The sequence below is a fragment of the Entelurus aequoreus genome, linkage group LG25 (genome assembly GCF_033978785.1).
Source record: "Entelurus aequoreus isolate RoL-2023_Sb linkage group LG25, RoL_Eaeq_v1.1, whole genome shotgun sequence".
NCBI lineage: Eukaryota > Metazoa > Chordata > Actinopteri > Syngnathiformes > Syngnathidae > Entelurus > Entelurus aequoreus.
In genome coordinates, this window is record NC_084755.1 from 16,267,658 (window position 1) to 16,286,877 (window position 19,220).

Below are 19,220 nucleotides of genomic sequence, written 5' to 3' on the forward strand. Positions count from 1 at the left end.
GGTAAAACTAGATAGGCAACTAACCTTCAGGCAACACCTTGAATCTCTACATGCCAAAGTGTTTTCTAGTAACAACCTCCTTGGTCGTCTGGCAGGCTCATCCTGGGGAGCCAAGACGTCCACCCTTTGCACTGGCGCCCTAGTCTACAGTGCCGCAGAATATGCAGCTCCATCATGGTGCCAAAGTGTACACGCTAAAAAACTGGACACATTACTCAAGGACACTTTGAGAATTATCACTGGCTGCCTACGACTCAACCCATCTGATTTCCTGCCAGTGTTATCTGGCATTGCATCTGCGACTCTTTGCAGAGAAGAGTACTGACAGAGATTGGTGAACAAGGCCTTGCTGGACGTTAACAATCCCCTACACAACCTTGTTCAGAACTCTCAACTTGACCGCCAACGCCTGCCATCTCACCGCCCTTTCTCCTGCCATTCAGCAACGCTTTGCGGCTACACTATCAACATCCTTGACAGATGGAGAACTGGCTCGCAGGAGACTCCACGACCCACTCAATTTACAGTATGACCTGGCACATTGTTGCCACCAGGTGTAAACCTGCCTCGCAGAGAATGGGTAACTCTAAATCGGCTACAAACTGGAGTCGGCAGTTTCAACGCTGACATGTACCGCTGGGGGCTGCGCCAATCAGCAGCCTGCATATGTGGCCGCTCTGCCCACCAAGACAAAGATTGTGAATGACTGGGAAGAGGGCTCACTCTGTTTAGTTAATTATCTTGTTAAAAGCACTCCGGTGCTGAGAGCGATACAGAGAGTGAGACCTTTTTCTCCTTGTTAAAAAAAAAAAAAGGAAAACAAAAACCCAGACATAGCAGTTTATCGATGCAATTGATTGACTCATTGACTATTGAACCAGGCCTATTGACCATTAAAAACTTTTGAAGGAGCAAGTGATGTTTATCATCCTGGACAAGTCACCACCTCATTGCAGGGCCAACACAGACAACTGTAATTGTGAAAAATATAGACATTGACTTTTTATAATAAATGTTACCCGGTTTTGGATGTTTTATATATTTTTTTAGTACAAAAACTTAATTTTGAGCTGGTTCCATACAAGAGCTTTAATGTTTACAACTTTTCTTGCCAGCCGGCAGTCCTCGACAACCTCCTCACATCAATGAAGTTTGTCCTCCGAGGAATGGGGATGCTGAGGATAAACCTGGCTAACAAAAAGAATAAGGTGTGTTGATTTCACCTAATACTACAGCAGTACCTCTACTTATAAGCTTAATTGGTTCTGTGACTCTTTACTCAAAACACTTGTCTCAAATCAACATCACCCACAGAAATGAATTAAAATCGATTGAATTGGTGCCCGGCCCTCAAGAACTGCAGGTTATATGTTTTAACTTTTAGATGACAAATATTGTATAAAAAATAATTAAATAGAATGTAACATTAAGAACTCCTGCAGTTTTGTGAAGTAATGTAATGTACAGCATTTACCATTGAGTCAAATGCTTCTCTGTCAAACACACTATCAGCAGCTTTTCCATATTTTCATGTATAAATATCAGCCATTTAGATATTATTTTAACATCCTTGGCTAGTGGTGAACTCGTTCTGCTTCAGTAGGTGCTGACTAGCAGTGATAGACTTGAATTTTGCCAAGTTGTTGACATGTCCAATCATGTTTTTGAGCATTTCTTTCTTTAATTCAATTAATATCATCCTCTTCTTCTCAGCACTGTCTTTGATACACACTTTCTTTCTTCCTACAGTAGGAAATACAGAGTTATCTCCATCTCAAGCTACAAGCTAATGCTAGCGAGTAAGACCAGATGTTTTGGGCGGATCTTACGTGGTGTATTGTCACATTTGCGACCTAAAGCATAACAATTAGCCAAGATACAGCTCTTATCCCAAAACACTTAAGTTAAAGCATTCTTAAGTTGAGGTACCACTGTATAAACTTCTGCCTTTCGGTTTGCTAGCAATTCCTGTTTTGTAACACTAGGTGTCATTCTTGAGCCAAGGGAATCCTACCCACTGGGCGGTTGGCTGACTTGAAAATGTTTTTGTTTCTTTGTAAATTACTATCTCAAATGTATATATAAATGTGTATCAATTTGGGAAATGTACTTTTATTTAGTTTATTGATCATATCAAATCAATTGATTTGTAAACTACTTCAATTTAGGGTCAAAACAATCACTACTGGCCAGTGCATACATGAAGAGGCAAACTATGTTAATAAGTTTCTCTGCTTGGATTGCTGAGAACAGTTCCCAAGTCAATGAAGAGACAAAAAAAAACAATCAACACACATTATGACATGAGCTACTTTAAAATATAATCGCTTTGGTAAAATATTTTCACTTGTTTCACTTAATTTCATAAATGGGATAAGAATAGATCATACAATGACCTTTAACATCGTTTCCCTAACATCTGATAAAAAAACAAAGTCAGAGCAATAACAATAGTGAGAATGTATCTCTTATTTGGTGACACTTTTTAGACACATCCTTTTCCAACACTTGCTCTTCAGCTATTCAGTACCACCATAAGGACTAACATTAAAATACAATACCATAGAAGGCCTACATTTTCATCAAAAACAAAGCAGAGGTTTTGCCTTACAAGTGTATTTCATAATTTTGACTACTGCAGTCTTTCTCAAACAGTGGGGCGGGTCCCCCTGGGGCGGCACGTTGCAATGTCAGGGGGGGCGCGTAACCTCTGGGAACATGCTTTTTTTGCTGTGCCAGAATATGATGCGCGTATGTCGCACTTGGCTTCACTGTAGCCACGGTGGGGGACAAGGGAAGACTGGTGTGTTGTTTCCTTTATTTTTTATAAGCTTACAATGTTATGCAGAGGTATTGGGACGGCTGGGACGGCGTGGCGAAGTTGGTAGAGTGGCTGTGCCAGCAATCGGAGTGTTGCTGGTTACTGGGGTTCAATTCCCACCTTCTACCTTCCTAGTCACGTCCGTTGTGTCCTTGGGCAAGACACTTCACCCTTTGCCTCTGATGGCTGCTGGTAGCGCCTTGCATGGCAGCTCCCGCCATCAGTGTGTGAATGTGTGTGTAAAAGTAAAAGTGGAAATACTGTCAAAGCGCTTTGAGTACCTTGAAGGTAGAAAAGCGCTATACAAGTACAACCCATTATTGTCATAACAAATGTATCGACAAAATATACTATTTTTAGTCATGGTGGGGGGGGTGCAAAATATTTTCTTCTTCCTAGGGGGGGGGGGGGTGTAACAGAAAATATTTGAGAAGCTACTGTAACATTACACAGTTTGAACAGTAGCCCTGTGTTTGAATACTTCAGTGATTTTTTTGGCGCACCGTTAGATGGAACCTGCGTAATCATTGTTATAAGGGGATTAATCACACCGTTAAAAGAGACCGCCACTTTATTTTTGGGAATTTTGCCTATCGTTCACAATCACTAGAAAAACCATGGCGACGAATGGATTTTTTTTTTTTTGCATTCTAAATAAACGCATCGGTAGAAGTCTGCTTACAGCGAAGCCAATGGGAGTTCCTCTATTCCGCCCATAAAATCCAATAACCATTCAAACAGCGCCAACAAACACCATTTACATTTCGTGACTGAATATTAACCAAGTATTAGTGATATTGTTATAAGCGCGAATGCAGACAAACTATTTATAGTGGCGACGTGATCACTACCATGTCTGCCTATGTTAACATCGAGTGGTCTGCGGTTTCCTCGCTTTCTTGCTCCCTGTAGGTTGATTGTAGATCATAAATCATGCATCTCACTTGGAAAGTAAATTGCAGAAAATATAAACCAACAAGTTGGCACACTTTGACAGCCATTCAGTACCTGGAACTGGTGAGAAAGACACAGAAAGCGCTTGGTCCCACCCCGTTTCTTTGCGAGGATTATGAGACATAAATGGGAATATATCAATGGGAGAATATGAACAGCCTAGCAGTCTGCATCCAAATGACAGCAGACCTTGTACGGTAAGTGGTGTTTTATTATGTTTGTTGGTTCTTATACTGAGCAGAAATCAGTGATGAAGAAGAAGAAAAAAAAACAAACGTGATGCGCTTTTGAAATTAATGCGCCGCGTATGCTTAATTATCAAAATATGTGAATATTAAATGTTATTAATGTGCCCGTTACTATATTACATATATACTTATCATGTACATAAAACCCTAATAGAGAGGTTTGGATGTTTTTTTAGGGGCTTTATCGGCAGAATTGAATGACTACCATAGGTGCCATTGTAAGCAGACTTATGATCACATTTAATATTTAGAATGTATTAAAAAAAAACATTGTCATGTCTGTAATAATGATTGTGAACGATAAGCAAAATTTCAAAAAAATGCAGTTCCCCTTTAAAGGCCTACTGAAACCCACTACTACCGACCACGCAGTCTGATAGTTTATATATCAATGATGAAATCTTAACATTGCAACACATGCCAATATGGCCGGGTTAACTTATAAAGTGCAATTTTAAATTTCCCGCGACACTTCTGGTTGAAAACGTCTAGATATGATGACATATGCGCGTGATGTCACGGAGAGAAAGGAAGTATTCGGACCCCATTGGATCCACTACAAAAAAGCTCTGTTTTCATCCCAAAATTCCACAGTATTCTGGACATCTGTGTTGGTGAGTCTTTTGCAATTTGTTTAATGAACAATGGAGACTGCAAAGAAGAAAGCTGTAGGTGTGATCGGTGTATTAGCGGCGGACTACAGCAACACAACCAGGAGGACTTTGAGATGGATAGCAGACACGCTAGCCGCCGACCTCACCTTGACTTCCTCCGTCACCGGGCCGCCGACCGCATCGGTGATTGCTGGAACGCAGGTGAGCATGGGTGTTGATGAGCAGATGAGGGCTGGCTGGCGTAGGTGGAGAGCTAATGTTTTTAGCATAGGTCTGTGAGGTCCCGTTGCTAAGTTAGCTTCAATGGCGTCGTTAGCAACAGCATTGTTAAGCTTAGACAGGCTGGAAAGCATTAACCGTGTATTTACATGTCCATGGTTTAATAGTATTGTTGATCTTCTGTCCATCTTTACAGTCAGGGGTTTATTTATTTTGTTTCTATCTGCATTTGAGCCCGATGCTATCACGTTAGCTCCGTAGCTAAAGTGTTTCGCCGATGTATTGTCGTGGAGATAAAAGTCACTGTGAATGTCTTTTTCGCGTTCTCGATTCTCATTTTCAAGAGGATAGTATCCGAGGTGGTTTAAAATACAAATACGTGATCCACAATAGAAAAAAGGAGAAAGTGTGGAATCCAATGAGCCCTTGTACCTAAGTTACGGTCAGAGCGAAAAAAGATACGCCCTGCACTGCACTCTTGTCCTTCACTCTCACGTTCCTCATCCACAAATCTTTCATCCTCGCTCAAATTAATGGGGTAATCGTCGCTTTCTCGGTCCGAATCTCTCTCGCTGCATTGTAAACAATGGGAAAGTGTGAGCAGTCCTTCCTCCTGTGACGTCACACTACTTCCGGTATAGGCAAGGCTTTTTTTTATCAGCGACCAAAAGTTGCGAACTTTATCGTCGTCGTTCTCTACTAAATCCTTTCAGCAAAAATATGGCAATTTTGCGAAATGATCAAGTATGACACATAGAATGGATCTGCTATCCCCGTTTAAATAAAAAAAATTCATTTCAGTAGGCCTTTAAGATAATTTGAATTATTCAGTGTACTCAGACATGTGTAGCGTGCTGGCAAAGTATTTAAACTTCTTTTACATTTATTGTACAATTGATTGACTTACTATCGGCCAAGGCCGAGTCACCATAAAACTTTTTCAAGTGGTATTTGTTATTAGCGTGCTGGCTGCCTCACTATAGCGCACACATACGTGCTGTTTCCTTAAATACTATTGATTGACCAGGAGGCAAAGGACGCAAGGCTCAACAATACTGATTGGCGAACATACACTATATTGCCAAAAGTATTTGGCCACCTACCTTTACTCACATATGAACTTGAAGTGCCATCCCATGGAATTGTCCAAAATGTTTTGGTATCCTGGAGCATTATAAGTTCGTTTCACTGGAACTAAGGGGCCAAGCCCAACTCCTGAAAAACAACCACACACCATAATTCCTCCTCCACCAAATTTCACACTCTGCACAATGCAGTCTGAAATGTACCGTTCTCCTGGCAACCTCCAAACCCAGACTCGTCCATCAGATTGCCAGATGGAAAAGCGTGATTCATCAGTCCAGAGAAGGCGTCTCCACTGCTCTAGACTCCAGTGGCAACGTGCTTTACACCACTGCATCCCACGCTTTGCATTGGACTTGGTGATGTATGGCTTGGATGCAGCTGCTCGGCCATGAAAACCCGTTCCATGAAGCTCTCTGCGTACTGTACATGGGCTAATTGTAAGGTCACATGAAGTTTGGAGCTCTGTAGCAAACATTCTGTCAGTTTACGTGGCCTACCACTTCGTGGCTGAGTTGCTGTTGTTCCCAAACTCTTCCATTTTCTTATAATAAAGCCGACAGTTGACTTTGGAATATTTAGGAGCGAGGAAATTTCACGACTGGATTTGTTGCACAGGTGGCATCCTATGACAGTTCCACGCGGCACATTCTTTCACAAATGTTTGTAGAAACAGTCTCCATGCCTAAGTGCTTGATTTTATACACCGGGCCTAGTGATTAGGACACCTGATTCTCATCATTTGGATGGGTGGCTTAATACTTTTGGCAATATAGTGTATCTGTCACTTAAATGCCAGTGATGGCAAAAAAAAAACCATCCGCCTCTTCTAGTTATCTATCGCACTAATTAAAATCTCAATGTTGAATCGATATCGATTAATTGTGCAGCGCTAATGTAAAGTGTCCAACAGAAGAATAAGTGCTTATTACATTTTAACAAAAGTATAGACCTAACCATGTTTCAACAGAAAGTAACCAGATATTTACAGTAAATTAGCAACTAGATTAATAGATTTGACAAAATAATACAATTGGATTTAACGCAATATGTTACTGCATACGTCAGCTGCAAAATTAGGAGCCTTTTTCAATCTGTTTTTGAAATGATTATATTTATCTGTATAAAAGTATATAGGAATATATTATTGCAAGAGGCAGCTATATGTGTGTGTATGTTTGTATATATGTTTATATATGTATATATTGTGAGGAGAAGTTAGTGGTTCTGCCTTTTTTAAGTTGGAACTTTCCACAGTAGCTTTGAAGACGTTGCCATTCCCATGCCATAACTCTTGTAAGACTGAACTTTTGGTGCTGACCACTACCAAGACGCTAAAGCAAAACACAATTCTGTGCTTTTTATTCACACGTACAAACCAAACCACACTATCATTTATACGTGAAAATAAAATTATTGTGAGGTCTGGAGTGGGTGGACCTCCTAACTTTTATTTATTTTTACCAGCACTCCATCAGATGTCAACAGTTCTTGCTTTTTTTGTTTTAGATTCACGCCCGCTCCATCTTGTCCTGTAGTCAGTGTATGGGAGACGACCAGGAGCTGCTTCCCTTTGTGGCTCATGCTTTCTGTGCGCTTTGGGCAGACTTGGGTGTGCGAGCGGCTGCATCCAGAGGTTACGAGTTTGAGCTAAACGACTCTGCACTCTAGTGAGTATAATAGTGAAGTTAATACAGCGTGGGGACGGCGTGGCACAGTTGGGTGAGTGGGAAGTGCCAGCAACCTGAGGGTTCCTGGTTCAATCCCCACCTTCTACCAACCTCGTCACGTCCGTTGTGTCCTTGAGCAAGACACTTTACCCTTGCTCCTGATGGGTCGTGGTTAGGGCCTTGAATGGCAGCTCCCACCATCAGTGTGTGAATGTGTGTGTGAATGGGTGAATGTGGAAATAGTGTCAAAGCGCTTTGAGTACCTTGAAGGTAGAAAAACGCTATACAAGTATAACCCATTTAATACTGTGCTCTCTCATAGCTGTTGCGTTTTTCTATGTTGGCCAATAATTCTGATTCTGAACCATAGCATCATTCGCAAATACATCCTTTCAATTTGCTCTATCAGACCTGTACAAGAAACTGTAATCAAAGCATGAGATGTGTGATGACTAGTGTGCCTTATAAAATACTTGTCAGTCAGCGACAATTGCTTTTGACATCACTGGTCATGGTGACAGGTGTAAAATTCCACACCCCTGTCCCGGTATAAGAGCAAGTCCTTATTCAGTTGGTGAGATGACACTTGTATGACACAGTGCATCCGGAAAGTATTCACAGTAATTCACTTTTTCCACATTTTGTTATTCTACAGCCTTATTCCAAAATGGAATAAATTCATTTTTGCCTGCAAAATTCTACACACTACCTCATAATGACAAGGTAAACACTTTTTCTTAGAAATGTTTGCAAATGTATTAAAAATAAAAAAACAAAGAAATCACATTTACATAAGTATTGAAAGTGTTTGCCATGAAGCTCAAAAGTTAGCTCAGGGGCATCCTTATTGAACTGATCATCCTCAAAGTGTTCCTACAGCTTAACCCAGTCTTTCTCAAACAGTGGGGCAGGCCCCCCTGTGGGGGCACAGTGCATTGTCAGGGGGGGTGCGTAACCTCGGGGGGCTCGAAATATTTTCTTCTTCCTAGGGAGGGCGTAACAGAAAATATTTGAGAAGAACTGGCTTAACCTGCGATAAATTATGTTGGTTGGACATGATTTGGAAAGGCACGCACCTGTCTATATACAAGGTCCCACCTCGGGCCGGTTTTTGCTATTGGGAAAGTAAACCCAGGGCGCAATCTGTGTGAGTTTTCTAGACTACCGCCACTCATTTCCAATAGTGGCCCTTTTTTTATATAGAGAAGGTGGCACTTTTGCTCCAAGGTAAAAAAAAAAAAAAAAAAAAAAAGTGGCAGCTTTGCGCATTTCATTTGCAGTCTGGACGCGTGTGGGTCTCCTCGTTAGTGGCCTCCATCATCTGTAAACGAAAGAAGTTTGGAACCACCAGGATTCTTCCGTGAGTTGGCCGGCCGTCTAAACTGAGCAATGGGGGTGGAAGGGCCCTACACAGAGAAGTGACCAAGAACCCGATGGTCACTCTGTCTTCTGGCATCGTAATGAAAAATAATTGAGGCTGTAATTGCTCTCTAAGGTGCATCAACAAAATATTGAGCAAAGCCTATTTATGTGTGATTTCTTAATAGTTTTATTTTAATACATTTGCAAAAAATTCTAAAAAAAACCAATCTTTTGACATTGTCGCCATAGGGTAGTGTGTAGAATTTTGAGGACAGAATTTTTTTTTTTTTTTCATAAAGAAATACAATCATGTGTGCTTACGGACTGTATACCTGCAGACTGTATTGATCTATATTGACATACACATACACAATATGTATATATAGTGTTTTTATGTTGATTTAATTTAAAAAAAAAAAAAAAAAAAAAAAATTCAATTTTTTTTTTTTTTTTTTTTTTTTTTTTTAATTTCTTGCGCGGCCCGGTACCAATCAGTCCGCGGACCGGTACCGGGCCGCGGACCGGTACCGGGCCGCGGACCGGTGGTTGGGGACCACTGATCTACAACAAACATGCGTTATCTTTATAAAGCTCATATCTGATTTTTTTGGGGGCCCCTTTAGTTTGTGTACCTAAAGAATTGATCTGTTGATGCAGTTTGTACTAAAATAATGTATATCTTACTTGCATCATATAATATTAATAGTAATAATAATACAAATATAATAATGAAAATATATATTTGAAGGATAATGAGGAATTGATTTTACGTGACTAGAGGTCCATATACAGTCCACATAAAGTAGCCAAACTTGATTTTGATAATGTGTCAGTTTCATTTCATCGGACCTCAACAAGCTCACAACTGGAAGGATGGTACGAAGCCTAACTAGCCCTTTTTGCAGTCTGCAGGGCTCCACACCAATTTATCCCAAGATAATTTTTGGATCCGACTGTGTCGTGACACCCTTGACTTCCCAAGAAACTGAGCGTGTACCTCCTTTGTGTAAGATCATTTGGGACATTAGCTTTGCCATGGATTGCCTTCTGTACAAGGGAAAGGCACTGCCTAGCCAAAAAAGGTCACACACACACACACACACCAATATTGCATCGGCTTGCCTTTAGCTTTGATTTCCACAATCTTCTGCACATTAATTCTGTCAGATTTTGTATTGATTATGAGAGAATAAAGATAAAGGGATACTATATGAAATCATCAGTCAAACTTATTTCGAAAGCCTGTTACCTCAGCTTTAGTTGACAATAGTGATTAAAAACAGAATAAAATGTATTAATATAATAAAACAATAGGTTAAAATGTATAACAAAAGTCGCCACGGTTTTCTTAAAAGTGATGTTTGCAACTTGCTTTGTTAAATTGTTCAAACCAAAATGTATAACAGTAACACTAATAGCTAGCACATGTTACTAATAGTGGTAAAGGAGAATGTATGTATTTTTTAAATGTCTGTATTTTTCACAATTACTACTCAAACTGAGTGGAAAAAACACAGGTCCCGACAAATTTGTTTGGCATTCAGGCTTTTCACTCACCCTGCATCGTTAACAGGGGGTGCGTGCACACATACACACAAAAGCAGTCCAAGAGAAGAAACACACAATTTGGTGTCATGTTGTTGTGATAGAATATACACACAATGATAACTAACATTAGCTATCCAAATCACTTACCTACAAAATTAAGAATTAAAATTAAGAATTAGGCCATCAAATTAAGATACATGTTGTGATGGTTGATAAAATGTGGATGAAGGAGGGATTGCCACCTTTTTTGGTGAGGGGCTTGCATACCCCAGTGAGTTTAAGAGCTGTACCAGCAGGAACATAGTCTTCAGGTGAGAAACTTAGTTGTACAGGTCTGAAGGTAGAGGCCTGACAAAATGCAATCCACTTCTTCAGGCTGGAGTTGGACACATAGCTAACAACCAAATTCAATGAAGTAAGCAATGTTAACACTATTAGCACAACAAAAAAGTGCTGGAGCATGATGGAACAGTATTTACACATGATGCCCTCTTCACATTTCTGACTGCCCCCTCATATATGCCTGCCTAGAACCACCCTGAATGTAGATATAGCAAAAGTTGTTTGCTTGACATGTTTAACTGCCATTTGCAGTCTTCAGCAGGGTCACCTGACCACCAGGTAAAAAATAAGGGACAATAACCGCCAAAACCTTTTTAGATAAGAATAGCTGTGTGTTGTCATTTCAGTGAATAGTAAAATGTTTGCTGCTATACTCAATACTTACTACTTTAAAGTATTTCAATGTTTTGTCTACTATTGTCTCTAAAATGTGTAATGATTGATGATAAAATGAACTGGAAATCTCATATAAAAAATATACAACATAAGGTGGCAAGAATACTGACTAAAGCTAAATATTTATTGGACCAAAAATCACTTCATATTCTTTACTGCTCACTAGTGTTACCACATCTGACTTATTGTTCAGAAATGTGGGGAAATAACTACAAAAGTACACTTCAGTCACTAACAGTGTTGCAAAAAACATCAGTTAGAATAATACATAATGTTGGATATAGAGAACATTCAAACCCTTCATTTATTGAATCAAAAATATCAAAATTCCACGATATGGTGAATTTGCAAACTGCTAAAATTATGCACAAAGCAAACCATAACCTGCTACTCAAGAACTTACATCTCTTCTCAACAAAGGAAGATAAATATAACCTCAGAGAAAAATCTAACTTAAAACATTTGTATGCACATACAGCACTTAAAACCTTTCGTGTATCAGTATGTAAAATTGAATTATGGAATGGATTAAGTAAAGAAATCAGTGAACTGATATGATCCAATTTAAGAAACTGTTCAAACTCAGTGTTTACAAAGTACAAAGAACCATTATATCACACTATATGAAATACTACTTACTTCACTATTTATTTATTTATTCATTTTGTTATAATTTATGGAGTATATTGTGAATATAAACAGGAAGAGAACAAGAGTGTTAGCAATTGCTATGTAATGGAAAAGTGGTAGGATAAAATAAGCTCTGCTTCTTCCTACTCCTTTCGAACATGTGAAGAGAAACTGGAAATTGTGATGTATCATGTTGAAATTGCATGCATGTTCGAAATACATTTTAACCATAAAAGGATAAACTACAGTAAAGCATGATTGTTGAAAAGTGAGGGTTGTAGTTTGGTGAAATATTGATATAGGCGAATGCATATTCAAGCCAGATGTGTTTTTGTGGCTCATGTTTGAGATTGTGAGGTTTTCTCTGTTCAGTTTCTTCGAGAACATGAGTCGAATCATCGCTCCCAACTATGTGCCCACTGAGAGAGATGTTCTCCGAGTGAGAGTAAGGACCTGTGGAATCATTGAGACGCAGTTCCAAGTGAATGATGTTATATTCCGGTAAGTCTCAGATAATGTATTTCAATTCACATGAAGCTTGCATGTGATGTTGCGCCCATTCATACATTTACGCATTCACACATAGCAACAGCATTTTGGAACAAGGATTAGGTGCTAATGATCTAAATGTATGTGTCTGCAAAGGAGAAAGTTAAGTAAACGTTTCACTTTTGCATCTCATAGCCCCCCAGGTGCATTCAAAGAGCCTCAATTAAAGTTAGAAACAGGGCACCACTATAGGTTTTAAAAAGAGGGTGAGAGTTACCTCCCAGGAAATGCACTAATAATATAATAATATGTTATTATGATGATAGTATCCACTGATGATAATCCTATCTAAATCAGTAATTCTACACTCTGAAAAATATGTTAATGTTAAAACATGACATATTTATAAATAAGTGAATAATGACAGGTTATGTGATGATCTAAATTCATATTCTGGCCACTTTTACATTGAATTTGTTCGCCCTTTTAACAGAAACAAATGATTTTAGTTTTGGATTTTTCTTGAGATATCTTAGTCACATTTTTAAAAAGTTTAAGATCTAATTAGGATTTTTTTCATGTGTTTTCAAAAGCTGGTTTTAATCAAGTCCATGCAATGTGTATGTAATGTGTGTAATGTGTATTTCTTGTGGGGGCCCATAATTTGGTACTATGCCTCTGTTATTGTTGTGTGATCTATTTTAACAATTATTTTCAAGTCCAAATGTTGATAGTTATTGCATTAACGATCCAAATCAACTAAAACATTTGACATTGTTCAGATAGCCCACGCTAAAGGAGATATATTTTAGGACTGATGCTCTACATGTGTTCTCTATGACAAACTGCTGATGTCACATGTCAGTTCTAAGACACGTTCTGATGCGCGACCTGGTGGATAAACGCCCTGGTGTAATCACACACACCTGGAGATGGTTTGACCCGAATGGAAACTCATTATCAGTGTCACCAAGGCCCTTGGCTTTGCTAAGTGCTACATCCTATTTTTTTTTATGAGTTTGGTGTTTTTTGTTTTTTTTCCCCCAACTCTATTGTTACAAAGCTGCATTGCCAGAGGGTGTTAGTTTTGTGACATTAACACTACTAGTAGGCGTCTTGGGTTGTGGTTTTATTGTTGATGACATAGAATTTGATGGATCTCTCGTTCAGATTAAGGATGCCGTGGTTATAAATCAGCTGAGGTACAGCATATCATTGGGCAGTATAATTTTTAGGTGGTAGTGGCTGAGAGCAAGTGCAGATCATACAACTAACTGGGTTCTGACTGTATACTTTTTGAATACACAATTGGCTTTTTTTCATTTAATAAAAATCAATGTATCACTGATTTGTTCACAATCTTTTAAATTGAGCATTGCTCCCTTTATATTTATGTGCTTGTAACATTTAAAAGTCACTGTGCATGAGCTAATTTGTGTGCTAACAGGTTGTACGATGTTGGTGGACAGCGGAGCGAGAGGAGGAAATGGCTGCGCTGTTTTGACTGTATCCAAGCCGTGTTGTTCATTGTGGCCATGAGCAGTTATGACATGTCCCTCCCCGAAGAGCCAACTGTGGTATGTTGTGAAAACACATTCGATGAGTCAACTAGGGATGCAGCAATTATACATTTTGACTGAATGATTGGTTGTCTATCTGTGTTGGCCCTGCGATGAGGTAGCGACTTGTCCAGGGTGTGCACCGCCTTCCGCCCTAATGCAGCTGGGATATGCTCCAGCCACCCGTGACCCAGAGAGAGACAAGTGGTAGAAAATGGATGGATGGATGGATGGATGGATGGATGGATGGATGGATGGATGGATGGATGGATGGATGGATGGATAGATTGTAGTCTGAGTAATAGTTACGGTTTCGCAATTATTATGCTTTAATCTAACAACAAACATTTTATAAAATCACACATTACTTGAAGATTTTGAAGTGTTATTTATTACTGTACAGTAATCTAATATAACAGTACAAATAACTATAAACACAAATATTTATACTAAATAAATTAGTAATTGTATTATTTATATAAGACTAAAATTAACTTTATTGATCTCCCAGAGTAAAATGTTATTTATCTGGGTATAAACAAGTGTTTTCATCCATGCCTATTTTGTTTTTAATGTTTTATACAGTGTTAATAATAGCTGGAATGCACATAATTAGATCCAAGGGTACGTATATTGATTTTATTCTATAAACTCCTGGTTTTGTTACTGTTTTACACTTGTTATATTAACTTGCGTATGTAGTATATTCAACACAGACAGGAAGGAAGCAAAAACGGTAAAATTGTCACTGAATGACCTGCTTACACTGAACTGAGTCAATGCTAAGCTACAGACTGATTGAGTGACACGTGTATATCTAATGCTTTACCAATTACATTTTTCATTAAGTAACTTGCCATGATTTAACTGTATGTCTTACCCTTACTTTGGCATGTAAAGCTTGGTGGTGATTCAGCAAATGTTGCGCTATATTGGCGTATTAGACCCTGGTTTTGCAAAAGCGTGAACAATCGTCTTCAATGACTGGTCATGGTCATTTAAGTACCCCCAATTTTCCCACACTTCCAACTTAAATTTTTGTTGGGTAAAGTTTGATGCTTTGTCCTGCTGCCATTTTTAAGCTTATGTTTCACACTAGCATGTCTCTCGATATGTACCTGCAGTATAAGCGCTGCTATGTCCTGCTAACATTTTTAAGCTAATGTAGCCTACTAGCATGTCTCTCGATATGTGGGTATAAGCAAATGCACCGCTGATCTAACTTTTCGTTCTGTGCAGGTTGTGCTGAAAATAACTTACAGGCATAATGTCTGGGAGGAGGACTGAAACACACCTTTGCGATTGTATAACCGTGACGTTTTTTTTTACTGTTGATAGTAAAACAGGTCAATTGTTGCATCCCTAGAGTTGACAGTTAAGCAGTATTACCTTAACAAACTTGGCGCTAACATTTTTTCTTTTCCCCGATTGTGGAAAATTCCAAGAACCGGCTGCAGGAAAGCCTTGAGCTTTTTACATCACTCTGTTCCAACACTCTCTTCAATTCCACCTCAGTGGTAGGTTGGATTTTAACCAAACCGTTCTCACTTTAAAGTCACTTCTCAGGCAAAGTTAATGAGACTCAATTGTATATTAGTCACGCCCACTGAGCTGTTTGAAAAAACAAGTTTGCTAGAACATTAAGAGTGACACAAATGAAAGTATTATTAAAATATTATTATAGTATTATTGCAATAAAGTGTGAGCATAGTTATGAGCTGGCGACATGTCCAGGGTGTACTCTGCCTTCCGCCCGAATGCAGCTGCGATACGCTCCAGCATCCCCCGCAGCCCTGAGAGGGACCAGCAGTAGAAAATGGATGGATAGTTATTCATGCTGTCTGAGAAGGCATGTGTAAACATTTTACAGATTCTGTATATTGAAGAAAGAAAATCCAATTAATGGAAAGAAATATGGGATGCCTTGTAGGATACATTATGGTTTGTTTACAGCCTTGCATTTGTATATTCCCACATTTTTAATGCTATGTATATAGACTACATATTTGAAAGAGGAAAATGGCACCAACTGGCCATAATTCCATTGTTTAAAGAGTGCAAAAAATCGCACATTTGAGCATCCTTAGTGTAGATTTGTTTGTTCATAACTATCCAAATAATTTTAACGCTTGTTTGTTTTTGATTGGGGATCATGATTGCATTTGACATGCCTAATTTGCAGCTTTGAGCAGGTGATTTGCGTTAAGTGTCCTGTCTTTCAGCGCTTCCTGCTCTCCGTGATGAGTTTTTTGACAATTAACATTTGTCAAACAATTTATGCAAGCGTGTCTGACTTTCTCCCGGTTTCAGTCCTGCTGTTGTCTTACAGCTTTTTTTATCTAAGTGATTTTGTGGATGTATTTTGTTGTTATGTAACTATGATATTAACCAAGATTTATTCAAATATAGCTTCAGGTAATGTGCAAATGTATTGTTTGTCGTCCTAATGTTTGCTAGTCATGTTTACTTCGTAGTTGCTGTAGAGATTAAAAAAAAGAAAAAGGGAGCAGGGGGATCATATTTATATTATTGCATATATTCTAATAGTATGGACAGTGAATGAAGTGGCTTCTTCAAGGCTGAGAAAGTTAGCTTTTTGGATTTACATGAGGTTGTCTACAAATGCGGACATATTTCTCAAGGCTTATTTTGCTAAGCCTGACATTTGAAGGTGATAAGGAACAGCTGTGAGCCTCAGTCGCCACCTTCCTCATCTCCCCTCAGAATGTTCAGTCAATGCAGTGTTGGTTAACTACCTTCCATCTTGCAGATTCTGTTCTTGAACAAAACAGACCTTTTCCAGAAGAAGATCCTACATTCTGGAAGACACCTGAGATTATACATTTCCAGTTTTAAAGGTATGCTTTGAAAAGGCCTGCTGACTGTAACGTAAACCATTAGGAAATTCAACAAAAATGTTTCCTGTTTGACTTTGCAGTTACACTTTAAATATCAACAGTTGATTTTTCAAATCATTGCTATTTAGCAGTAGATGCAACAAAATGAGAAATCATTTCCCTAGGTATCGAAGAGGCACCTTCCAAAAGAGCATAGTATAAAGTATTTGAAATGTAAAACCACACATACAAACACTCTTGGACTTCTAGACTTACTTACTTTTTATTGTCATTCAAATTTCAACTTTACCGTACAGATAAGAACGACATTTTGTTGCATTAGCTCATGGTAGTGCAGGATAAAAAAGCAATAAGGTGCAGATATAAATAAATAAATTACTGTACAGATAAATATATTGCACTTTTGCATATTCATCCAGGTTTATGGATGTATGTTATATTGTCCTTATATTCCTGCGAGTTAATCCATTTTTGGGGGGAATTGAGGGGATTATTATGATACGTTCAAAAGTCTTACGGCCTGAGGGAAGAAGCTGTTACAGAACCTGGAGGTTCTGCTTCGGAGGCTGCGGAACCTCTTTCTAGAGTCCAGCAGTGAAAACAGTCCTTGGTGGGGGTGGGGGGAGTCGCTGCAGATTTTCTGAGCCCTGGTCAGGCAGCCGCTTTTTGCGATCTCCTGGATAGGAGGAAGAGGAGTCCTGATTATCTTTTCCGCTGTCCTCACCACTCTCTGAAGAAACTTCCAGTCTGAGGCACTGCAGCTCTCCAGTCCAGACAGAGATGCAGTTGGTCAGTAGGCTCTCTATAGTGCCTCTGTAGAATGTGCTGAGAGTGGGTGGAGGGAGCTGTGCTCTTTTCATCCGACGCTAAAAGTGCATGCGCTGCTGAGCTCTTTTTACAAGAGCTCCTGTGTGTAGGGACCAGGTCATATTGTCAGTTATCTGCACCCCCAGGAACTCGGTGCTGCTTACCATCTCCATCGCTGTGCCGTTGATGAAGAGTGGAGCGTGGCTGGACTGGTGCTTCCTGAAGTCAACGATGATCTCCTTGGTCTTGTCGACGTTCAGGACCAGGTTGTTGGTTCTGCACCAGTCAACCAGATGTTTAACCTCCTCCCTGTAGTCCATGTTGTCGTCACGGATGAGGCCCATACTGTTGTGTCGTCCGCATACTTCACAATGTGGTTAGTAGTGGACCTGGGGCAGCAGTCATGAGTCATCAATGTCAACAGCAGCGGACTCAGGACGCAGCCCTGGGGGGGAGCCGGTGCTTAGGGAGATGGCACTGGAGGTGTTGTCGCCCACTCTCACAGACTGGGGTATGTCTGTGAGGAAGTCAAGCAGCCAGTTGCATAGGGGGGTACTGTATCCAAGGGGGGCCAGTTTGCTCACCAAGTGCTGCGAGATGATGGTGTTGAATGCCTAGCTGAAGTCCAGAAACAACATCCGCACGTGTGTGTCTTTTCCTTCCAGATGTTCTAAGCTCAGGTGGAGTGCAGAGGAGATGGCGTCCTCTGTGGAGCGGTTAGGGCGATAAGCAAACTGGTATGGGCGAATGTGGGGGGGAAGTCTGGAGACAATGTATTCCTTTACCAGCCTCTCGAAGCACTTCATTATGATGGGGGTGACTTCAGAAACAACATCCGCACGTGTGTCTTTTCCTTCCAGATGTTCTAATCTCAGGTGGAGTGCAGAGGAGATGGCGTCCTCTGTGGAGCGGTTAGGGCGATAAGCAAACTGGTATGGGTCGAATGTGGGGGGAAGTCTGGAGACAATGTACTCCTTTTACCAGCCTCTTGAAGCACTTCATTATGATGGGGGTTAGTGCCACGGACATCCGCTGTGTCCAGGTTGAGCGGCTGCTCATCAGGGCGAGGGATGGATTTCCTCGCCGGAGTGGTGTTAAGTGCCTCAAATCTCGCAAAGTAGTTGTTTAGGTCATTTAGGAAGCTGATGCTGTTGTCACAGGGACGGGGGGCAGCTTTATAGTCTGTGATGACCTGTATGCCCTGCCACATTCGTCTAGTGTTCGTGGGGTTCTCGAAGAAGTCCTGCACTACCAACCCTGGCTCATGAAAGAATCGGAATGGAGCGTTGAACCGTGATAGAGATGTGATAGTCTTAAATTATTAGTATTATGATTCTTTTATTTTTCTTTATTTTCTTTTTTTTACATTTTAAGACACTTCCTTGTGGTTTACATAACATGTAATGTTGGTTCTTTGGTCAAAATGTTGGATAGATTGTTTTACAGACCGTCTCGTCACGATGCGCTGTTTTGTGGGTCTTATTTATGTACCTCAACTCAACTGAGTCTTTATTTTTTAGCGCTTCCATATAGTCTACTGACGTATATGTTAGAACTGTACGATACTTTCTATTAAAATGGCAACAGTGAAGGATGCATGTGCATGTACGAGCCATTCTG

At 39.8% G+C, this 19,220-nt stretch overlaps 1 protein-coding gene across 4 annotated transcripts in view; it reads left to right on the forward strand.

The window, feature by feature from the left end:
- The window catches only part of gnav1 (guanine nucleotide binding protein (G protein) alpha v1), a 28,977-nt gene that overhangs the window by 4,785 nt on the left and 4,972 nt on the right, over positions 1-19,220 (forward strand). For 2 of the 4 annotated variants that reach the window (XM_062036842.1, XM_062036843.1), the window contains exons 4-9: positions 1,116-1,208; positions 7,449-7,609; positions 12,260-12,388; positions 13,824-13,953; positions 15,381-15,452; positions 16,706-16,793. In XM_062036842.1, coding sequence (XP_061892826.1) covers positions 1,116-1,208; positions 7,449-7,609; positions 12,260-12,388; positions 13,824-13,953; positions 15,381-15,452; positions 16,706-16,793 — 673 coding nt within the window. The remainder of the gene's footprint in view (positions 1-1,115; positions 1,209-7,448; positions 7,610-12,259; positions 12,389-13,823; positions 13,954-15,380; positions 15,453-16,705; positions 16,794-19,220) is intronic. The other 2 variants (XM_062036844.1, XM_062036845.1) reach the window with 2 other exon arrangements.